This window comes from Sphaeramia orbicularis, chromosome 5 (genome assembly GCF_902148855.1).
Source record: "Sphaeramia orbicularis chromosome 5, fSphaOr1.1, whole genome shotgun sequence".
Lineage (NCBI taxonomy): Eukaryota > Metazoa > Chordata > Actinopteri > Kurtiformes > Apogonidae > Sphaeramia > Sphaeramia orbicularis.
Window position 1 is genome coordinate 52,306,639 of NC_043961.1, and position 17,845 is coordinate 52,324,483.

General features: G+C 37.8%; 1 protein-coding gene across 4 annotated transcripts in view; it reads left to right on the forward strand.

The window, feature by feature from the left end:
• The window catches only part of nav1b (neuron navigator 1b), a 103,214-nt gene extending 87,274 nt beyond the window's left edge, over window positions 1-15,940 (forward strand). For all 4 annotated transcript variants that reach the window (XM_030134081.1, XM_030134082.1, XM_030134083.1 and 1 more), the window contains 15 exons: window positions 87-95; window positions 365-543; window positions 1,540-1,696; window positions 3,204-3,402; window positions 3,514-3,611; window positions 3,706-3,801; window positions 4,976-5,144; window positions 8,108-8,343; window positions 8,438-8,592; window positions 8,676-8,747; window positions 9,705-9,901; window positions 11,382-11,500; window positions 11,638-11,835; window positions 11,953-14,658; window positions 15,387-15,940. In XM_030134081.1, coding sequence (XP_029989941.1) covers window positions 87-95; window positions 365-543; window positions 1,540-1,696; window positions 3,204-3,402; window positions 3,514-3,611; window positions 3,706-3,801; window positions 4,976-5,144; window positions 8,108-8,343; window positions 8,438-8,592; window positions 8,676-8,747; window positions 9,705-9,901; window positions 11,382-11,500; window positions 11,638-11,835; window positions 11,953-12,036 — 1,968 coding nt within the window. In that variant the 3' untranslated portion in view covers window positions 12,037-14,658; window positions 15,387-15,940. The remainder of the gene's footprint in view (window positions 1-86; window positions 96-364; window positions 544-1,539; window positions 1,697-3,203; window positions 3,403-3,513; window positions 3,612-3,705; window positions 3,802-4,975; window positions 5,145-8,107; window positions 8,344-8,437; window positions 8,593-8,675; window positions 8,748-9,704; window positions 9,902-11,381; window positions 11,501-11,637; window positions 11,836-11,952; window positions 14,659-15,386) is intronic.
• The last annotated feature ends 1,905 nt before the right edge of the window (window positions 15,941-17,845 follow it).

Consider the following 17,845-nt stretch of genomic DNA (forward strand, 5'->3'; position numbering starts at 1 on the left):
CTGCATGTGATTCTCCTCCTCATTCCAAATCTGTTATTAAGTATGACTCTGGTCTCTCCCTCATGCTGCCCTGATTTTTATTTTAGGTCTTTGAGGTGAGTGATGTTGCTATAGTAAATATCGTCTAAACACTCTGGTCTGCATGCACTTCATGAGTCATACTTTTAACTTCCTCCTTGTCTCATGTCTTGCGATACCTCCCTCGTGCAGCTGTTTATAGTATTTATCTTAATAAGCAGTTGAATAATAAGTTGTGTTGTTTATCTGATAAAATTTGCTGAGCTTTAAAACTCATTTATTTATGTTACATTGTGCTCAGCTGTTGTTTTCAAACAGTAAATAGTATTTTACCCTCATATTTCAGTTACGCAGCTCCTTCAACAAGGCCTTTAGCAAGAAGGGCTCTAAACCATCTGGATCGTATGCTGACATTGAGGAGATTGCCACCCCAGAATCCTCAGCACCGTCGTCTCCTAAAGTCCACCACAATGTGGATAATCCTCCATCGTCAATCAAATCCTCAGTCTCTGCTTCATCTTCAGGGTAAAGCCCATCACAGGGTCTTGAAAGTCTTAAAAAGTGTGGAATTTTGGAAAGCTGTTTTCCAGACCTTGAAAAGTCTGGAATTTTATGTGAAAGTCCTAACAAAGTATGGAAAAAAGTTTCTTAATCAAATTTTAGAGTATGCTTGAAGCATGTAATCTCGTAAGATAAGAAATATACAAGGAAAGCAGATAAAAACGTGATATAATTTCGCTAACCAGTCGGTACTGGAATAATTCTAGTGAAACTAGTTTGTGTGATATCCATGCACTTTTCTGATTTTCATACATTTTGAAAAAAATTCTCTCAGTAAAACATGATTTAATGCGAATTATGCATTCATTCATTCATACATTTATTAAAGTGAACTTTTCTACTACACACAACAGGTACAATGTCAACCAAAAAAGTAGGCACACAAGTATAAAAGTACTTAAAGTCAAGGTCTGGGGAAAGAAATAGTAGTTTTGAAAAAGTCTGGAATTTTTATTTGGATAAAGAGCAAGCACCCTGCCATCAGTACTTTACTGGACTGTGTTTTTTCATTTAAATTTGATAACAGCTGTATGTAATACTCATGTTTGTATTAAATATTAAGACAGACAATAAGGATGTTTTCACCCCTGCAGCCATACAAATACACCGAGGCTCCTCAAAAGTCTTTTGTGGGGGGGGGATATGATCCAGCATTGATTTTACCCCACTATCTGGTGTATTTTGTACACTTACACAACCCCTGTGGTCAGATGTTGCATTCATACCAGTATGCTGGCTGTTGTTTATGTGGGGATGCATTTTGATCAAAAAAACAAACCACGAAATGTTCCAAGTTTACAAAGCCATCGAATGGTCCAATTGTGAAAACATCTTAAAATAAACATTCTTTCAGCGTCTTCAAGTTTTGTCATGAAAAGTGAATTAATTATGTGTCATTCTGCTGATCCCTGTCACCTTCTCTCTCTTCTCATGTTTCTTGTGTGAACTGAATGTGTTCAGACTGTGTGAAGGGGGTGAGGTGGCGGATGACAAGGTTGTATCCGAGCTGCGTTCAGAGCTGTGGGAGAAAGAGCGTAAACTGACAGACATCCGCCTCGAGGCTCTAAGCTCCGCCCATCAGCTGGAGCAGCTGCAGGAGGCCATGACCAGCATGCAGGTGTGTAGGAAAGGTTACACCACTGTTACTGTTGACCTTCTACTTTTCTTTTTGCCACAGTAGAGCATTCTTATAATCTTAAACAGTGTTGTATAGTAACAAAGTAATAATACTTCACTACTGTACTCAGGTGTGGTTTGGGAGAATTTGTACTTTACTGAGTATTTTTTATTCTGTTTACTTTTACTTCACTTCATTTACTAACTCAATTACATGCTTCTACTCCAATACATTTTAAAATCACAGTATCGTTACTCGTTAAAAAATAGATTAAAGGAAATTTGGTGTTTTCATCGCTGAGATTACTGGTGACTACAACAAATTCTGGAAGCTGATTTGTCACTCATTTATTTAAGATTGCTTTTAATGTTTAATTTTAATTTTTAATTGTTTTATATTCATATAACTGTCTTCTGCACCTGCTTTTTATCTGTTTAAATGTTTCTGTTTTTATCTGCTGTATATTAAGTGTCTTTGAGCTCCATGAAAAGCGCTATACAAATAAAATGTATTATTATTATTATTATTATTAGTATTATTAGTATTATTATTATTGGGCCTAATTGCCAAGGTTACTATCGTTAACGAAAACTAACGAAATGATGAAAACTAGAATTGTAAAAACATTTTCGTTAACTGAAATAAATAAAAACTATAATTAAAAGAAAAAAACGATAACTAACTGAAACTGTATTGTATGATTACAAAACTAACTAAAACGTTTAAAAATTATGGATAAAATTCCCTTTGTTTTCGTCTTTGTCTTTGTTGGATTGATATAAGATCGATTTATTTCCCTCAAGCAATTTTAGCTGGCGGCACCATATGATATTTAACAGTCCGTCACTTCTCGTCACTTGTCGTTTAGAGTCAGCTTTTTCGTCCCCACTCTACCTGGAAACATGGAGACTAAAGTTGGGAGAACGCAGCAGAGTCCTATCTGGGATTTATTTGAATACAACGGAGAAGAAGATAAAAGATATAAAGAAACTAAAACTAAACTAAAACTAAGCATTTAGAAAATAACGAAAACTAATAAAAACTAGCAAACCTGCTCTAAGAAGTAATTAAAACTAACTGAATTAGAGAAAAAAAGTCAAAACTAAATAAAACTAAACTATAATGAAAAATCCAAAACTATTAGAACCTTGCTAATTGCGTAAGGTGCAAGTGTAAACGATGGTTCACGCAAAACCTGCAGCGTATTACTCCAAATTTTGACTGCCTTTGGTTGGTATTAGCATTTACTTGTACTTTTGCTTTCATTACTTGAGTGCATTTAATTGTAGATTACTTGTTATACTTAAGTACAGTAAATACTAGATACTTCAAGACTTTAACTTGAGTAGCATTTCATTTGGTGACTTGAACTTCTACCAAAGTAATTTTTTGGTAGGGTACCTGTACTTTTTGTCAAGTGTGACTTTCCAGTACTTTATACAACACTAATCTTACAACATAGCAGCAACAGTCGAGTAAAACCACGTGTTGTTTCTTTTTTCTGTAGAGGACAGTGGAGAACTTGAAGACTGAGAATGACCATCTGAAGACAGGTGGGCTGTCCCCTTGTCCATCTCCTGGACCGTCCAACTCTGTCTCCCAGTCCTCAGGTCTTACCACTCTGGGAAATTCATCGCCACGCCAGTCAGTAGCCATGCACATGCCCAAAAGCTACAGCAGGGGCCTGAGCGAGGGGAGCAGCTCAGGTACAGTTACAGTACTTGACATGTGGAAAGAGTGGGAGCAGGTTTAAGAGGAACTCACTTGAGTCGAGTTACTTTTACTAAAACATGGCTTTCTGTCTTCCTCCTCTCCAGATGTGTTCTCTTCAGATTCCGTCAGCCTTTCTTCACAGAGGGATGATCACCGCGTCAGAGTGGTGGTGTGTGTTGCAGATTTACACGTCTTCAAAGATGTAAGTATGTTGGTGTGGACTTTATTTCCTACATTGTCCAATAAACATTTCAGCATGAACCTCTAAATGTTTTTGTGTAATTGTGTTTTAACAGGATGTTAAACAGCAGGATTTCTTCATCGGCACTGTGAGGGTGAATGGGAGAATGGACTGGCCGATGCTGGATTCGGCGGTCAGCCAAGCCTTCAAGGTGAGATGACGAGCTTTTTCAGTGTGTTATGTAACAAAGTACTGGACTTGCTCATTTGTGGTACTTTTATACCACTTGACTCTTTCTGGTTTGTTATAGCTTTATTCTTCAACATTGTACTTTTTGAGTCCACATTTGCTCCTAATTCCTTCTCCCTCCTAAGTTAAAGGGGTCATATTTTGCTTTTTTAAATGGAATTATGCATTTTAAAACATTTCTGCAGCAGCAAAATGAATCCAAAAACATTATGGAAAATAGTAAAACACAAGCACCTTTAAACTGCAGTGACCTTTCATTCTTAAAGTACATTTTGCTGCCTTTACTTTTTTTTTTTATGTCATTACTTCATTCACATTCAGAATACTTTATTAATGTATGTGTATGTGAGGATGAAAAGTGAAGGTAATTATTTACAAGACCTAAGGGACTTGACTTTTCATATATTCTGCTGATAGGAAGCTAAAGGATAGACTGTTATGTAGAGAAGGGGTGGGATTAAATAAGTTATACTTACTCTCATTCCTTTTCGAATGTGTGCAAATGAAGTCGTATGTATAAGTTTTGTTTTTGTTTTTTTGTTTTCTTCCATGACTTCTCACTACCTGTTTTATTTCTAAGGACTAAGTAAGATTACTTTGCCTTTTGCATATCCGAAATAAACTAAACTAAAAACAAAAAAATCCCAGAGGAAATTGTTGTGTGTTATAGTTGTTACAGTACAAGAACAAGTAACAGGAAAACAAGATCAATATTACCTAAATATACACATTAAAACATATAACATATTACACACATTAAAACAGTTTATTAGAACACTGTTGGAACAGCAATTTGTGCAACATGTACTAAACTAGGCATTTAGTATTAATATGATAAGTAAAAGGAATACATGAATAAGTGTGTAAAAAAAAAAAAAAATGTTGTGTGTTCCACTGCTCTAGCTAAGAAAAATAAGATATAGGATCACCTTGAAGCTCAGGAAAATCATCACCTTTGTTTAAAGGAGTGGTTCACTGTCACTTTGTCACCATTTAACCAAGAAGCCTGTTTCTGGTTAAATTTATAATGTGTGCTTTCCCAATAAACCATATGGATTATTAGCTAATGTACAGTCACATTCATCCTTAAAACACAGCTGTCTAAATGTAACTCACTTCTTCTTTCTTAATTTCAGGTCTACGTAGCCAAGGTGGATCCCACAGCCAGTCTGGGCCTGTCGACTGACTCCATTTACAGTTACAGCATGGGCCACATTAAGAGGGTTCTGGGAGGAGAAGCACCTGAGACACAACCCTCTCGCTGCATGTCCCGAGGCCCCAGTAGCATCACAGTGGCTCTGAAAGGTGGATACAGAAATATGGAGTTACACTGGTGTATGAGTGGACAGGATGACAAAGAAGCTTTCATTAGAATCTCATACTTGTTTTTAAGAATATATACAGTATATGCCCATAAAGTTGGAATAATTATATTTTCAGTCACATTTCTGTTTTTATTCCTATTTATACACATCAGTAATCCCCTTAGACCAGGTGCAAATACTTACATATTGAGTCCCAATTGGACTTTATCTATCAATAATAAATCATATTGTCACAATCATTTCCTGAGAGGAGATAAATAAATGTGTATTCCATTTTCTTATCAACAAGGTATAATTCATAATAAATGACTAGATAGAAAGGCGTACTCTTACATTATGAATTATGTTGCAATAAGAAAGCACCCTTACAACAAAAAAACTATACAACTTGTATATACAAAACACAAAAAAGTTAATGCATACAATGTAAAACGAGCAATATTAAAAAAGATAATTTTATAAAATACCAAATGTAAATATATAAATGCATAAAATATTACAAAACGAGAACTCACTCACCAACCAAATGCGGAAGACAAATGGCAAAAATAGTGATTTGTGACACTGTAAAATAAATGTTCAAGTATTATAACAAACAATAGATGTCATATGATACTGTGTCACATTGTACTAGGGCACAGGTGTCAAACGTACGGCCCACGGGCCATAACCGGCCCACCAAAGGGTCCATTTCAACCTGTGGGATTAATGTGTGAAATGCAGAAATTACACTGAAGATATTAACAATCAAGGATGTCAAAAACCTTTTAGTTCAGGTTCCACGTACAGACCAATTTGATCTAAAGTGGATCAGACCATGAAAATACAATCATAATAACCTATAAATGATGACAACCCCAAATTTTCCTCTTTGTTTTAGGGTAAGAAAGTAAAAATTACATGAAAATGTTTACATTTACAAACTGTCCTTTCACAAAAAATGTGAATAACCTGAACAAATATGAACAACCTGAAATGTCTTTAGAGAAGTGAGTGTAATTTTTTTCTTTTTGCTTGAGTATTTGATCTTTGTTTGCCCTTTTGTATTAGCTCTGTATCTGTTCCATAACTCTCTTTACCCGTTTGTTGTGTGTTTGTCCCTTGGCTGCTTATTTTAAAGCATCTTTGAGTACCTAGAAAAGCGCTATATAAAACCGATGTATTATTATTATTAGTAGTAGTAGTAGTATTAATTTGACCAATATTCCGCCTGTTACTAAGTATTTAGTGTATTTGTAGATCCACTGTGATCTGTAAGTTGTACTGCACACGTGTAAATGATAAACTGAGACATAATATTGTTAAATTGCACTTATTTTTGTGAGGACATTTCAGGTTGTTCATGTTATTCAGATTTTTAAGGTAACTTTGTAGATGTAAACATTTTTCTAATGTAATTTGACTGTTTTTTTTTTTTTTTACTCCTCTGGTCTGGCCCACTTCAGATCATATTGGGCTGAGTGCAGCCCTGCACTAAAATGAGTCTGACACCCCTGCACTAGAGCGTCCAGATATTTTGATTGAAGGCTCCATCTGTGACCATTAGTTAATGGTCACATAATTAGCTTAATTTTATCAGGCAGAACATTTTTATTAGTTGTGTTGTGGTTGAGTGGTGTTCATTTGACAAGTTTAACAGTGTCTTCCAAATCTTACCACAGTGCAAATCCCCCTGTCTGTCCACCCCATTTGTGCCTGTCTGTCTTTTCTTAATGGTTGTAGATGCTTTTATTTACACTGTGTTGTGACGTCTCCAACCTTGACCACACGTAAACTCCCATGAACTCACCACAGCTGATGAACTCATGCATTTATTGCCAAATTAATTTCTTTTTTTGGAAATGGCTTCAAGTCTCACTTTTATTTGAGGAACACGCATTGAAATTATCACTGAGTCCAATGTTATTTATGTCCCTTTTTTATCCATATCAACACGTTTGTGGTAAATTCCACTAGTTGCTGTGTTTCCTTAAACGAAAGAAAATTTGAAATGAACTTGGAACAACAAAATGTGAATTACATGTATCGTTATGAACTGGTTTGGAGCAAAAATCTAGGCTGTATCATGTTACCAGCAGGTGTCGCTGTAGGTTACACAACACATGGCTGTAATATACACAGTAGAAGAAGCAAAACATTTTGCTGTTGTTTTTCCTCTAAATGGTGGGATATCTCATATCACAGATGAGACGGAAGTAAAATCCACTCTGCTCATCATTACAAGTTAAATGTTTGCAGAATCTACATGAAAAAGGTGTTTCTGCTTCCTCTGTGTGCATTAACTCGTGCACAAAAACAGAAAAAAAAAACAAAACTTGTGAGCGATAAACTTCTTCACAAAATTTAGGAACTTAATGTTTCCCAGTTTGGAATTTCAAACTGTGGCTTTAATACATTTATATAAATACACCTGGTGATTCCAAGCCAGAGCTTTTCCAATAAAGTTCGACCTCCTTATAACTTTGCATACAGGAATGTATTGAGCAAAGTGCTTGGAGAGCTGGGAAAGCGACGGCAGCCCAGACAGGATTCTGGGTAATATGATCCAGGTCCAGCTGGTCAACCCGCCTCAGACTCATGGGCCCCATAGATGTGAAGGTGGAACGTTATACTTCTGTGGGGGGGGGGGGGGTGATGACTCTCTAGACTTGATGCAAAGCTATTTTAAGAGCTAAATGCTTGAACACCATGTTGCTTATGAAGGACATACGAGGTGAAATAAATCTTTTCACAACATCTTCCTGCCCAGATCCTTCCTGTTTATAACGTTTGCCTCTGAAGTAGATCTTAGCAAAATACTCAACAGGTAACTGTTACACTTTTATCAAGTGTCAAAACACGCCTGGCACCAATTTTAATGAGCTAGGTTTCAACAGGGTGATGATAGTTGGTAATAATTGTTTTTAACCAATTCTGTTCTCGTTTGTCTCTCGCCATGTGAAGGTTTGAAGGAGAAGTGTGTGGACAGCCTGGTATTTGAAACTCTCATTCCTAAACCCATGATGCAACACTACATCAGTCTTTTACTCAAACATCGCCGCCTCATCCTGTCTGGACCAAGCGGGACGGGTAAGTCCTACCTCGCTTCCCGTCTGGCCGAGTACCTGGTGGACCGCAGCGCCCGGGAAGTCACGGACGGCATCGTTGTCACGTTCAACATGCACCGCCAGTCATGCAAGGTGATGAGACCGAAAAGATTTTGGAGAACGGCGGGTTAATGGGGTTGTTGAGTTTCTTTCATCATTTTCTCTCTGTGTCTTGCTCTTTTTTCAGGATCTTCAGCTCTATCTTTCCAATCTGGCCCATCAGATTGATAGGGAAAGCAGCACGTCAGAAATACCACTAGTTGTGATTCTGGATGATATCCACGACCCCATGTCCATCAGTGAACTCGTCAATGGTGCTCTTACCTGCAAATACCACAAATGGTAATGTCCACATACGTAGCCTGAAAATGAATTCAGCAACATTAGTATGAATGTTTAATGTTTTATGTTATTTCCCTTTTTAGTCCTTACATTATTGGAACAAGTAATCAGCCAGTGAAGATGACGGCGAACCATGGCCTGCATCTCAGCTTCAGGTTAGTTTAAGATACAGGTATAGAAGCATTTCTACTCTCACATGCCTTGTGTTATTGACGCTTTCATCCTGATTAGATTGTGAGGTCAGTGTGAAGTCAGTGTAATGAATACATGTTTAAACAGGTCAATAGCGAAGTATGACTTAATGTGTCTAACCTGATAGAGGCTGATTCAATATTCTTTGATTTTACTCAGTGCTACAAACACCAGAGATAACTTTACCTTGTTATTGCTGGCATTCTTAAACCTCATCCAGTTTTGATTATTTAAGCCTACCTTAAATGATCCAAAATTGTGGCCAGCTGGTGGATTGTGACCAAGTGTGTCTTTATTGCTTTAAATGCTGCTTTGAGGCTTTTGTTTAGACAGTTGTGTCAAAACCTGTGGAAGCTGGACTTACAAACACTGAAAAACAAAAAGGGATTGAAACCTAAGTGCATAATGGAACTAAAATGCCAAAACTGAAATATAATGTAGAACCCTTAATAGTATGTGAAGAAGCTTGTAATGACATTGAACAAAATACCCTTGTTTGGTTTGAAAATTCCAAAAAGTGGGTTTTGACTTAATGACTGTGGGTAAAAGTGGATCATGAGCTCAGACCATCTGAGCACCACAGAGTTAAATGACACTAAATCAACTGGACACTTCTTAAACAAACCTATGATTCCAATGGAGCATGAAAGAAATTGGAAATAGGAAGAGATCATCGGTACATGTGATACTGAGCACGAGAGAAAACTTGGAGGAAAGTCCACAAGTCAACAAAATATGTGACAAAAAGATATTATGCATTACTACTATATGCGTGTCACTACAGTGACCGAATTTTAAGGAATAGATTGTGATGTTCAGGTAATTGTGACCTACAGTAAGAATCACAGGTGTCCTTTGGATAAACTGTGTATCTACAAAATAATAGGACTTGTTTGTAAGTACATTTTTTACTTTTGTAGGATGGTGACCTTCTCCAACAATGTGGAGCCAGCCAATGGCTTCCTGGTACGTTACCTGCACAGGAAAATGATGGAGTCAGAGGATGAGAGGAACTTAACAAATGAAGACCTGATCAGGGTGTTGGACTGGGTTCCTAAACTCTGGTATCACCTGCACACCTTCCTGGAAAAGCACAGCACATCGGACTTCCTCATTGGTATGAACCTTAATAATACAATTTCTTTAATTTAGTATTCATGTTACATTGTCATTATCCTAAAGGCAAAGACACACCAACCCAATTTTCGGCGGTCGTACGTCATCGGGCAGTCTGACAAGGTCGGTGACATGAGTCTGGTTGGTGTGTGCTCTGCGATCGACTGTTGTAAATGCCGTCCCCAGTCTTTTCGGCTGATTCAACATGTGTAATCGGCCACTACCTGTCGTTCAGTCGGACCAATCTGATTGGTGGAGGGATAACTCTTGACTAGTGAATCAGTGAACGTGAAGTTTACATGTGAATGTAGCTACACCAAGGTACTTCACACTATTACTGTCTTCTATAATAGTCCATTGACTGCTCATATCATATCTGTATGAGTGGCAGTCAGTGTTGCCTGTGGACTTCATTCATTCCATGAAGTTAACACTGTTAGCATTGTTAGCATAGTGCAATTTCTCTTTAGTTTTCGCCTACGACATCTTTCTTCTTCCACAAGAAGAAGCCGAGAGCTGACAACACCAGTATCTCCGTTCAACAAGTACAACTACAACAACCCTTCTTGACTACTCAACACTGTCTGCTGACAACAATGACTGACGACAGCGCTCTGTGTTTAGACAGATCTTCCGTCATTCTCCGGTTTTACGTCTTGCGCAAGCGCAGAATGTACACTGAAGTCGGTAGTCAATTTGGTGTGTTCTTTGCACTTTTTTAACCGTGGTGACGCGACAGGAGCTGACTGATTAGTCGGGCTACCTTTCTGGTGACGATCAGCAGTCGGGTTGGTGTGTCTTCGCATTAAGATCAACACAAATGTATTTTTACTCCAATAACATCTTGTATTATTGGTATTTTTATGTATGTAATCTATATTAAAAAAGGGAGGTGGACTCTGTCTGTGTGTCTCAGGTATCACACAAAATCTGGAAAGAGCTGCAGTTTGGCAAACTTATGTATTTGTGGTCAAGGAAGAGACTAGCAAAAACGGCCAGTTGATAGGACCAATATTTTGGGAGATATTAGCAATTCTGGAATACAATGGCCTCTCAATGGCCAATTACGTTGCTATGCCCAGAATCATAGAATCATCATCGAATTGGGTTGCCTAGCAACAGATAAACAATAGGGACACGTTGCCATGGTGTGAAATTTCATGTACAGAAACAGACATGCCAGCTGAGAGGTTATTCAACTGAAAATGCCAGTGGAATTTAACAAGAAAGTAAAGGAATGAACTGGATCACAGGATCTAGAATCCATGGTTCCCCATGGGTCAACGTGCTAGAATCCTTTAACCTTCTTGTCTGTACTTGCTATGTACTTTTACTTTTATTGTGAAGCACACTGATTGTACATTGTCTGCACAAAGTCTGCACAAACAGACTTTGAGCTGACCTGACCTACATATGTGGATGCATATTGTGCAGTTTTCTCCTTGTTTTCTGACTTTTCTTTATTCTCTGTTTGTCCTCAGGCCCGTGCTTTTTCCTGTCCTGTCCAGTCACTGTGGATGAGTTTCGATCATGGTTCATTGACCTTTGGAACCATTCGATTATCCCGTATCTGCAAGAAGGGGCAAAGGATGGCATCAAGGTGTGAAACAAACAAGTCAAATCTATCAAATAGTCTCCAGTCAGCTCTGGATTAGAGGCAGGCGGTGCTAATGGTTTCTCTTTGACAGGAAATGCTCTGCTCTAACTTTACTGTCCTGGTATGTTGTGAAACTCCAGGTCCATGGCCAGAAGGCGGTATGGGAGGACCCAGTGGAGTGGGTGAGGGGTACCCTGCCTTGGCCGTCTGCCCAGCAGGACCAGGCAAAGCTGTTCCATCTGCCTCCCCCGAGCATAGGCTCCAGCAGCCCCGGTCAGGCCAGCGAAGAGAGGCCCCATAAGGAGACTCCACCCAGCTCCATGGAATCTGATCCACTGGTAAGAGGACGCAAGTTATCATATCTTCATTTCTCACTGGAAATTTTGTCGCATTCTTTAAATTTGATATTAATAAAATCTGCTCACGTCTCATCTCTGTCTCTTTCTTTGTCGTAGATGGCAATGCTTTTAAAGCTTCAGGAAGCCGCCAATTACATTGAATCCCCAGACAAAGAAGATCCTAGCCTGCCGAAACTTTGAACAAAAGGCTAACACTTAGACTTAGGCACTTCAGATAGTTTTAAGCATTTTATTTGGTCCACTCTAGTGGTGCATTCAGGAAAACAAACACACAAACCCTCAGAAATGGCTGTAGGACATGTTTTAAACTGTCATTCCCAGCAAGATGTTGAAAGTGTGACTGAAATTTATTTCCACATCATTTTAATACATACAGTATTTTCAAAAGGCAAATATTTACAAGTATTAAATGAAAACTATATTGTCTTACTCTACACAGTTTGAATCTCATCCGCTTCAGTTCAGATCTCCGTATCACCACTTTAGCCCTCAGTACTTGTAGATTGGTGCTAATAGATCAGTATGAAACTCGTCGTCTCAGCACTTAAACTTCAGGTGATGACTGAGTTCCTGTCAAATGGAGCGATTCTCAATTAATGCTCATTTATTTTTGGAAAAGAGTATGACAGCATGACTACTATTTATTGCAAAGTTCTGTGGTACATATCTACTGTATAAGTCTTTGAAGGCTAAATCTTATACATATGCAATCCTGAACTTTACAACCCGAGCAGGTGAAACTCTTAAAATGCCTTAACAACAAAGACGTCAATGTCAGTTCAACTTTAGCAGACTATACTGGTGCTTTTGTCAACGTCATCACGGCTAACATAGCTATTTTTTCCAATTTTCTGCATTTATTTCAGTTAATCAGTATTTAATTAAGAATAGCGTCGTTGGATAACTTGTCATTTCTTACATTTTAACATCTTTTATCTTTATTTGTGTGGTTTTAAAGCTGACAAGTTTAACCTGCTGTCATACTCTTTTTGCATAAAACAAAACCTATTTATCAGTGATGTCAGGTCATCACTTCTCCACTGCATGGTGCCAGTTTCCAAGCACTTAACTTAGTTCAATGAACGGCTTTATGTAAAGAGTAGTGTCTCCACTATTGCCATATGTATCAGGTATTAAATACTTACTACACAGGGATGATACAACAAAAACTCTCTGAAAGTAAATTCAGCAAATGCTATTTAAGTCCTTTTTTTGTTTTGGTGAGAGTACAGTTGTTTTAAATCTTCCCCCCATATTTAGAGTAACTATTCTGTATATACTGTGTGTACATACCATCAGGCTACATTGCAGTTATTTTATCTACATTAGTTGCTTCATGCAAATATTTATCATTCTGAACCAAATAATGTATTGAAACTTTAACCTTGCATACCGACTGTCGCGTTAAGGGTTTAAATTCCACTATGAATGTATAGAAAACACTTATAAAACAGTATCACACATCTAGTAGGTGCTTTTTAAACAGAAGCCTTATCATAAAGCTTCACTGTAAACACTTTTAACAACGGCTGAATAGAGTGACTTTAAAGCTACCTATGCTCATTTCATTTTCAAGTTTTCACGCACCCCCCACAAGCTGAGAACTCTCCGTTAACGTCGCTCATGCGTAAGATCATCATCTAGGTATGTACGGTGCTCTTTTAACAATATCCCCAGACTGTTCAGTGTTGAGTAAAGGTCATTTAGACATTCAGGTTTAGACTAGCAAAAGTTGTGTGTCCTAGAAATGTCTAAAAGAAATGTGAAATAGAAATATTTTTTTGGGATGTGTCGTGGAAGAAATGTTTATATGACATTAGGTAGAGACAGTGAAGCTTTGTGGACAATGTGCAGTGTTGATGCAGTCGTACGTGAGAACATTTTGGATACACAGCACAGCCATGACGGATAAAACATGTTACATGAAGTTCAAGGTGGTGTCGGATAACCCATTTGTGTATCATTGTTTAGGTGCTCACATATAAATAGATATATAAATATAAATGCTGTAAATGAATGTTACACCACTTTTATGACAGCTTGATAAGAAAGTTTCCTACTTTAAACTGTGTCTGAGCTGCTTATGCTTTGTTACTGCACTGTTTGCTTAAGACTGAGCAAGCAAAACTTCAAGCTAATGCACAGCTCCGATTGGTTACCACGAAACTCTAAGATGTTTTAGGAAAAAGCAAGACGCCAAAAAACAGCCAGTGAGCGCCACCCAGGCTTCACGCCAATTGAGAATGAATATTGTGATTGTAAATATTTCAGATAGACAGTATTACCAACCCCAGCCTGGTCTGAAAAGCCATTGGTTCGAGTTTCTCATCTCATTCACTGGTTGTTGTGCCTGTTGCTCTGTAGTAACTGTGATTTGTGTTCGCTTACTAGTATATCAGGACTATGCAGCAACTTTTACTGGTGTTGGCAATCAACAAATGTTTGAACTTCTCTTACAAACAAAGCATGTTTTCATCTGGTCTGTCTCGGTTGGACCACTTCGGACCAAAATTGCATCACAGGATAAAAAAAAAAAAAAAAAAAAATGGAAGCTTGTTAGCAGGTGATGCTACTGTAAGCCTTAAAGAGAGGAGGAGATGTTTGCCGTTGAGTTGAAGACAGGGTTCTTAGAGGTAGTTAGGAAGCTCTTTTATGTGTTTTGTCCTTATGAATGGCAACAAATGTATTCTAACCAAACATGTAATAAATGGTCAAATGACGGTAAACAAAAAAAAAAGATTAATAAAAATCAGATTATTATTCGGAAATAGTTTGCAACAATCAAGCACTTCAATCTGACTAGTTCAGGGGTGTCAAACTCATGTTAGTTCAGGGGCCACATAAAGCCCAATATGACCTGCAGTGGGCCGGATCATTAAAATAATAACATAATAATACATAAGTAATATCAATTCCAAAATTTGTATGTCTAATTTCTATATTTTAGAGTGAAAAAAGTAAGATTATATTATCAAAATTTCTACATCTACAATCTATCCGTTGAAAAAATATGGAAAAACATGAACCATGACCAAAATGAAATTTATTAAGAAAAAAAGTGCAGTTTTAACAATTTATGCCATTATTTGGCCTCAGCTTCTCATTTTTACATGTTCATTACAACGTACAGATCTACAAATACACAAAACATTTAATAAAAGACAGAATATTGTTAAAATTGCACTTAATTGTCTTAAGACATTTCAGGTTGTTCGTATTTGTTCAGGTTTTTCACATTTTTTGTGAAAGGCTTGTCTGTAAATGTTAACATTTTTGTCTAATTTGACTTTTTTTACACTAAAAAAAAAGAGAAAAATATGTGGTTTTCGTTATTTACACTTTATTATGATAGTATTTTACTGGTCTGACCCACTTTAGATGGAATTGAACTAAATTTATTTTGACATCCTTGATTGTTAATATCTTCAGTGTAATTTTTGTATTTCACTAATTCATCCCATGGACCGGATTGGACCCTTTGGCGGGCCGGTTTTGGCCCCAGGGCCGCATGTTCGATACCCCTGGACTAGTTGATGACAAAAAAGAATTGATACAGGAATAAATTGGAAATCTTAGGCCAATACAGGTTGCTGAATAGTCATACTTTTTGCCAAGCTTGTTGTGGACTAAACTTAAATTAAAAAGAAAAAAAATTGTTATGCGGTATCTTATGTCACTGACGTGCAAATGTTAAGGGTTTCTAAGTGTTGTACATGCATGTAAACTTGCTGTGTGATGAGAAAAACTGTCAACATTAATGTATTGTTGAGGAAGATCATTCTAGATGATGTGTTCCTTTTTAATACTCAGATATTTGATATTTCTTTTTTTTTTTTTTTCTAAAGACTCCTTTGTAAAACTTAATTTCTCTATTTTGTACAGGACATCATTGTAAAGACTGTAAATAGGTCAGCATTCTGGATGCGGCAACAATCATTGAGGAGGGAAAAGAAAAAATAAACATCCTTAAGAGATCAGTATATTTCTTCAGAGTCGGGTCCAATATATGGATAAGGCATGCTTCTGGAGGCATTCATCCACCTATCACTGTTTGTTGGAATCAATAAAATACATGTTATATTTATTTTGCTGCTTTGTCGCTTCTTCATTGTTTCACTTTGATACCGTTGCCCCTTTTCATAGAATCTACACTAATACTGTCGTAGTAAACAGGTTTGTGTAATGACTGTGGTCAGGGATGCAGTGGTTCAGGATGTAGAGCAGCTCATTCACACACTCCCTGGTTACTGGAGGAAAACACTGAATCCTAAAATGGATTTTCAACTGGAGTGTGCAATTATGCATGGATAGGTGCAACATTAGGGTGGTCCAAAAAAATTTTTTTTTAAATTCTCTAGATTAGAACCCTGCATTTGGTTCCATATCTGGCCAAATTACTTCGGTCCAAATTTTCTGCAAATTCATTAATATTTAGAGGTTGCACAAGACACGTGAAGATTGCTCTATATACTTTAATAGAACTAGCCAAATGAATGAGGCATATTAGAATAATTTGTAATTTTATTCTCAAAATCAAACTGCAACTCACATAAAAATGTTACTTAGAAAGTCCAGCAACCATTCATTCATTCATTTTCTGAACCTGCTTTATCCTCACTAGGGTCATGGGGGTCGCTTGGAGCCTATCCCAGCTACATAGGGGTGAAGGCGGGGTACACCCTGGACAAGTCGCTAGTTCATCGCAGGGCTGACATATACAGGGCGTCCCGTAAGTCTCCATACACAGGAGACATAATACATTCCATACATATATGGTTCTAACATGTATTTCTTTATATTTCTTCTTTATGTATAGTTCTTCAGCAGTGGAGGACACGCATTGAAATGTGTTCCCGACAAAATGGCAGTCATATAGAGCATATTATATAAATAAAAATGGTTTATGTCAAGAAACATTTATTTTTTCTATGTATGGAGACTTATGGGACACCCTGTAGAGACAAACAATCACTCTCACATTCACACCTATGGGCAATTTAGATTAACCAATTAACCTATCAGTGCATGTCTTTTGGATGGTTGGAGGAAACCGGAGAGAACCCACGCAGACACGGGGAGAACATGCAAACTCCACACAGAAAGGTCCCACCCCCCCGTCGACTGGTGCTGGACTCGAACCCAGGACCTTCTTGCTGTGAGGCACGAGTGCTAACCACTGCACCACCATGTCGTCCAACAACCACTGTTGCTTTATTGAAATTACAAAAAATGTTCCTGTGTTCTTTGACAACTTGGAGCCAGTACTGTTTGTGATCTTCATTTTTTCTTCGGCTATAGTTGAAGTCTTGAATAAGCTCCACCCCTCTTTCAGCGACATCATTGACAACTTTTCTGGAATGCACAGTTTTCTCATCCTTCTGAAAGTCTGCATCATCAGCCCAGTCTTCTGGAGGAATTCTGAAGAATGTTTGTGGCAGATCCAAAGTTTCAAAGAAAGGCATGGTGCTGGTGGTGACAAAACCACTGATCTGCTTCCCATGTCATATATGGAAAGGCCAAATAGTTAAGATCCACTACATAAGCAGTAGCCCACAGCGTAGCACTGCACCAGCCTATTTCTATTTTAATGGCTCTGGGGATGGGGAGGGGGGCTGGGAGCTGGGGGGGTGGATGATATGTTTTTGTTTTGTTTTTTGTCCTGTTTTCTGTTTTGTTTTGTCCCTTTTTCTTTTTTTTTTTTCTTTTCTCACCCTATCAATGCCGCCTATTTTTGAATGTGTGTTTGTTGTGTTGATATTAAAAATGAAACATGATGGGCCAACTGGGGGATTTCATATCTGTAACTGTGATGAAGCTTCAAAATAAAAATATTTGAAACACTGATCTGCTTCCCTTCAGAATCTGCTGGATTAAGGACATCCCAACGCTTTAGTGGAACCGAAAGAACCTTCATTTTTCATCATGTTGTGAACCATCAGCTGCTTCTGCTCTGGTGTCACACTGGAGTCACAGAACGCCAGGACAACCA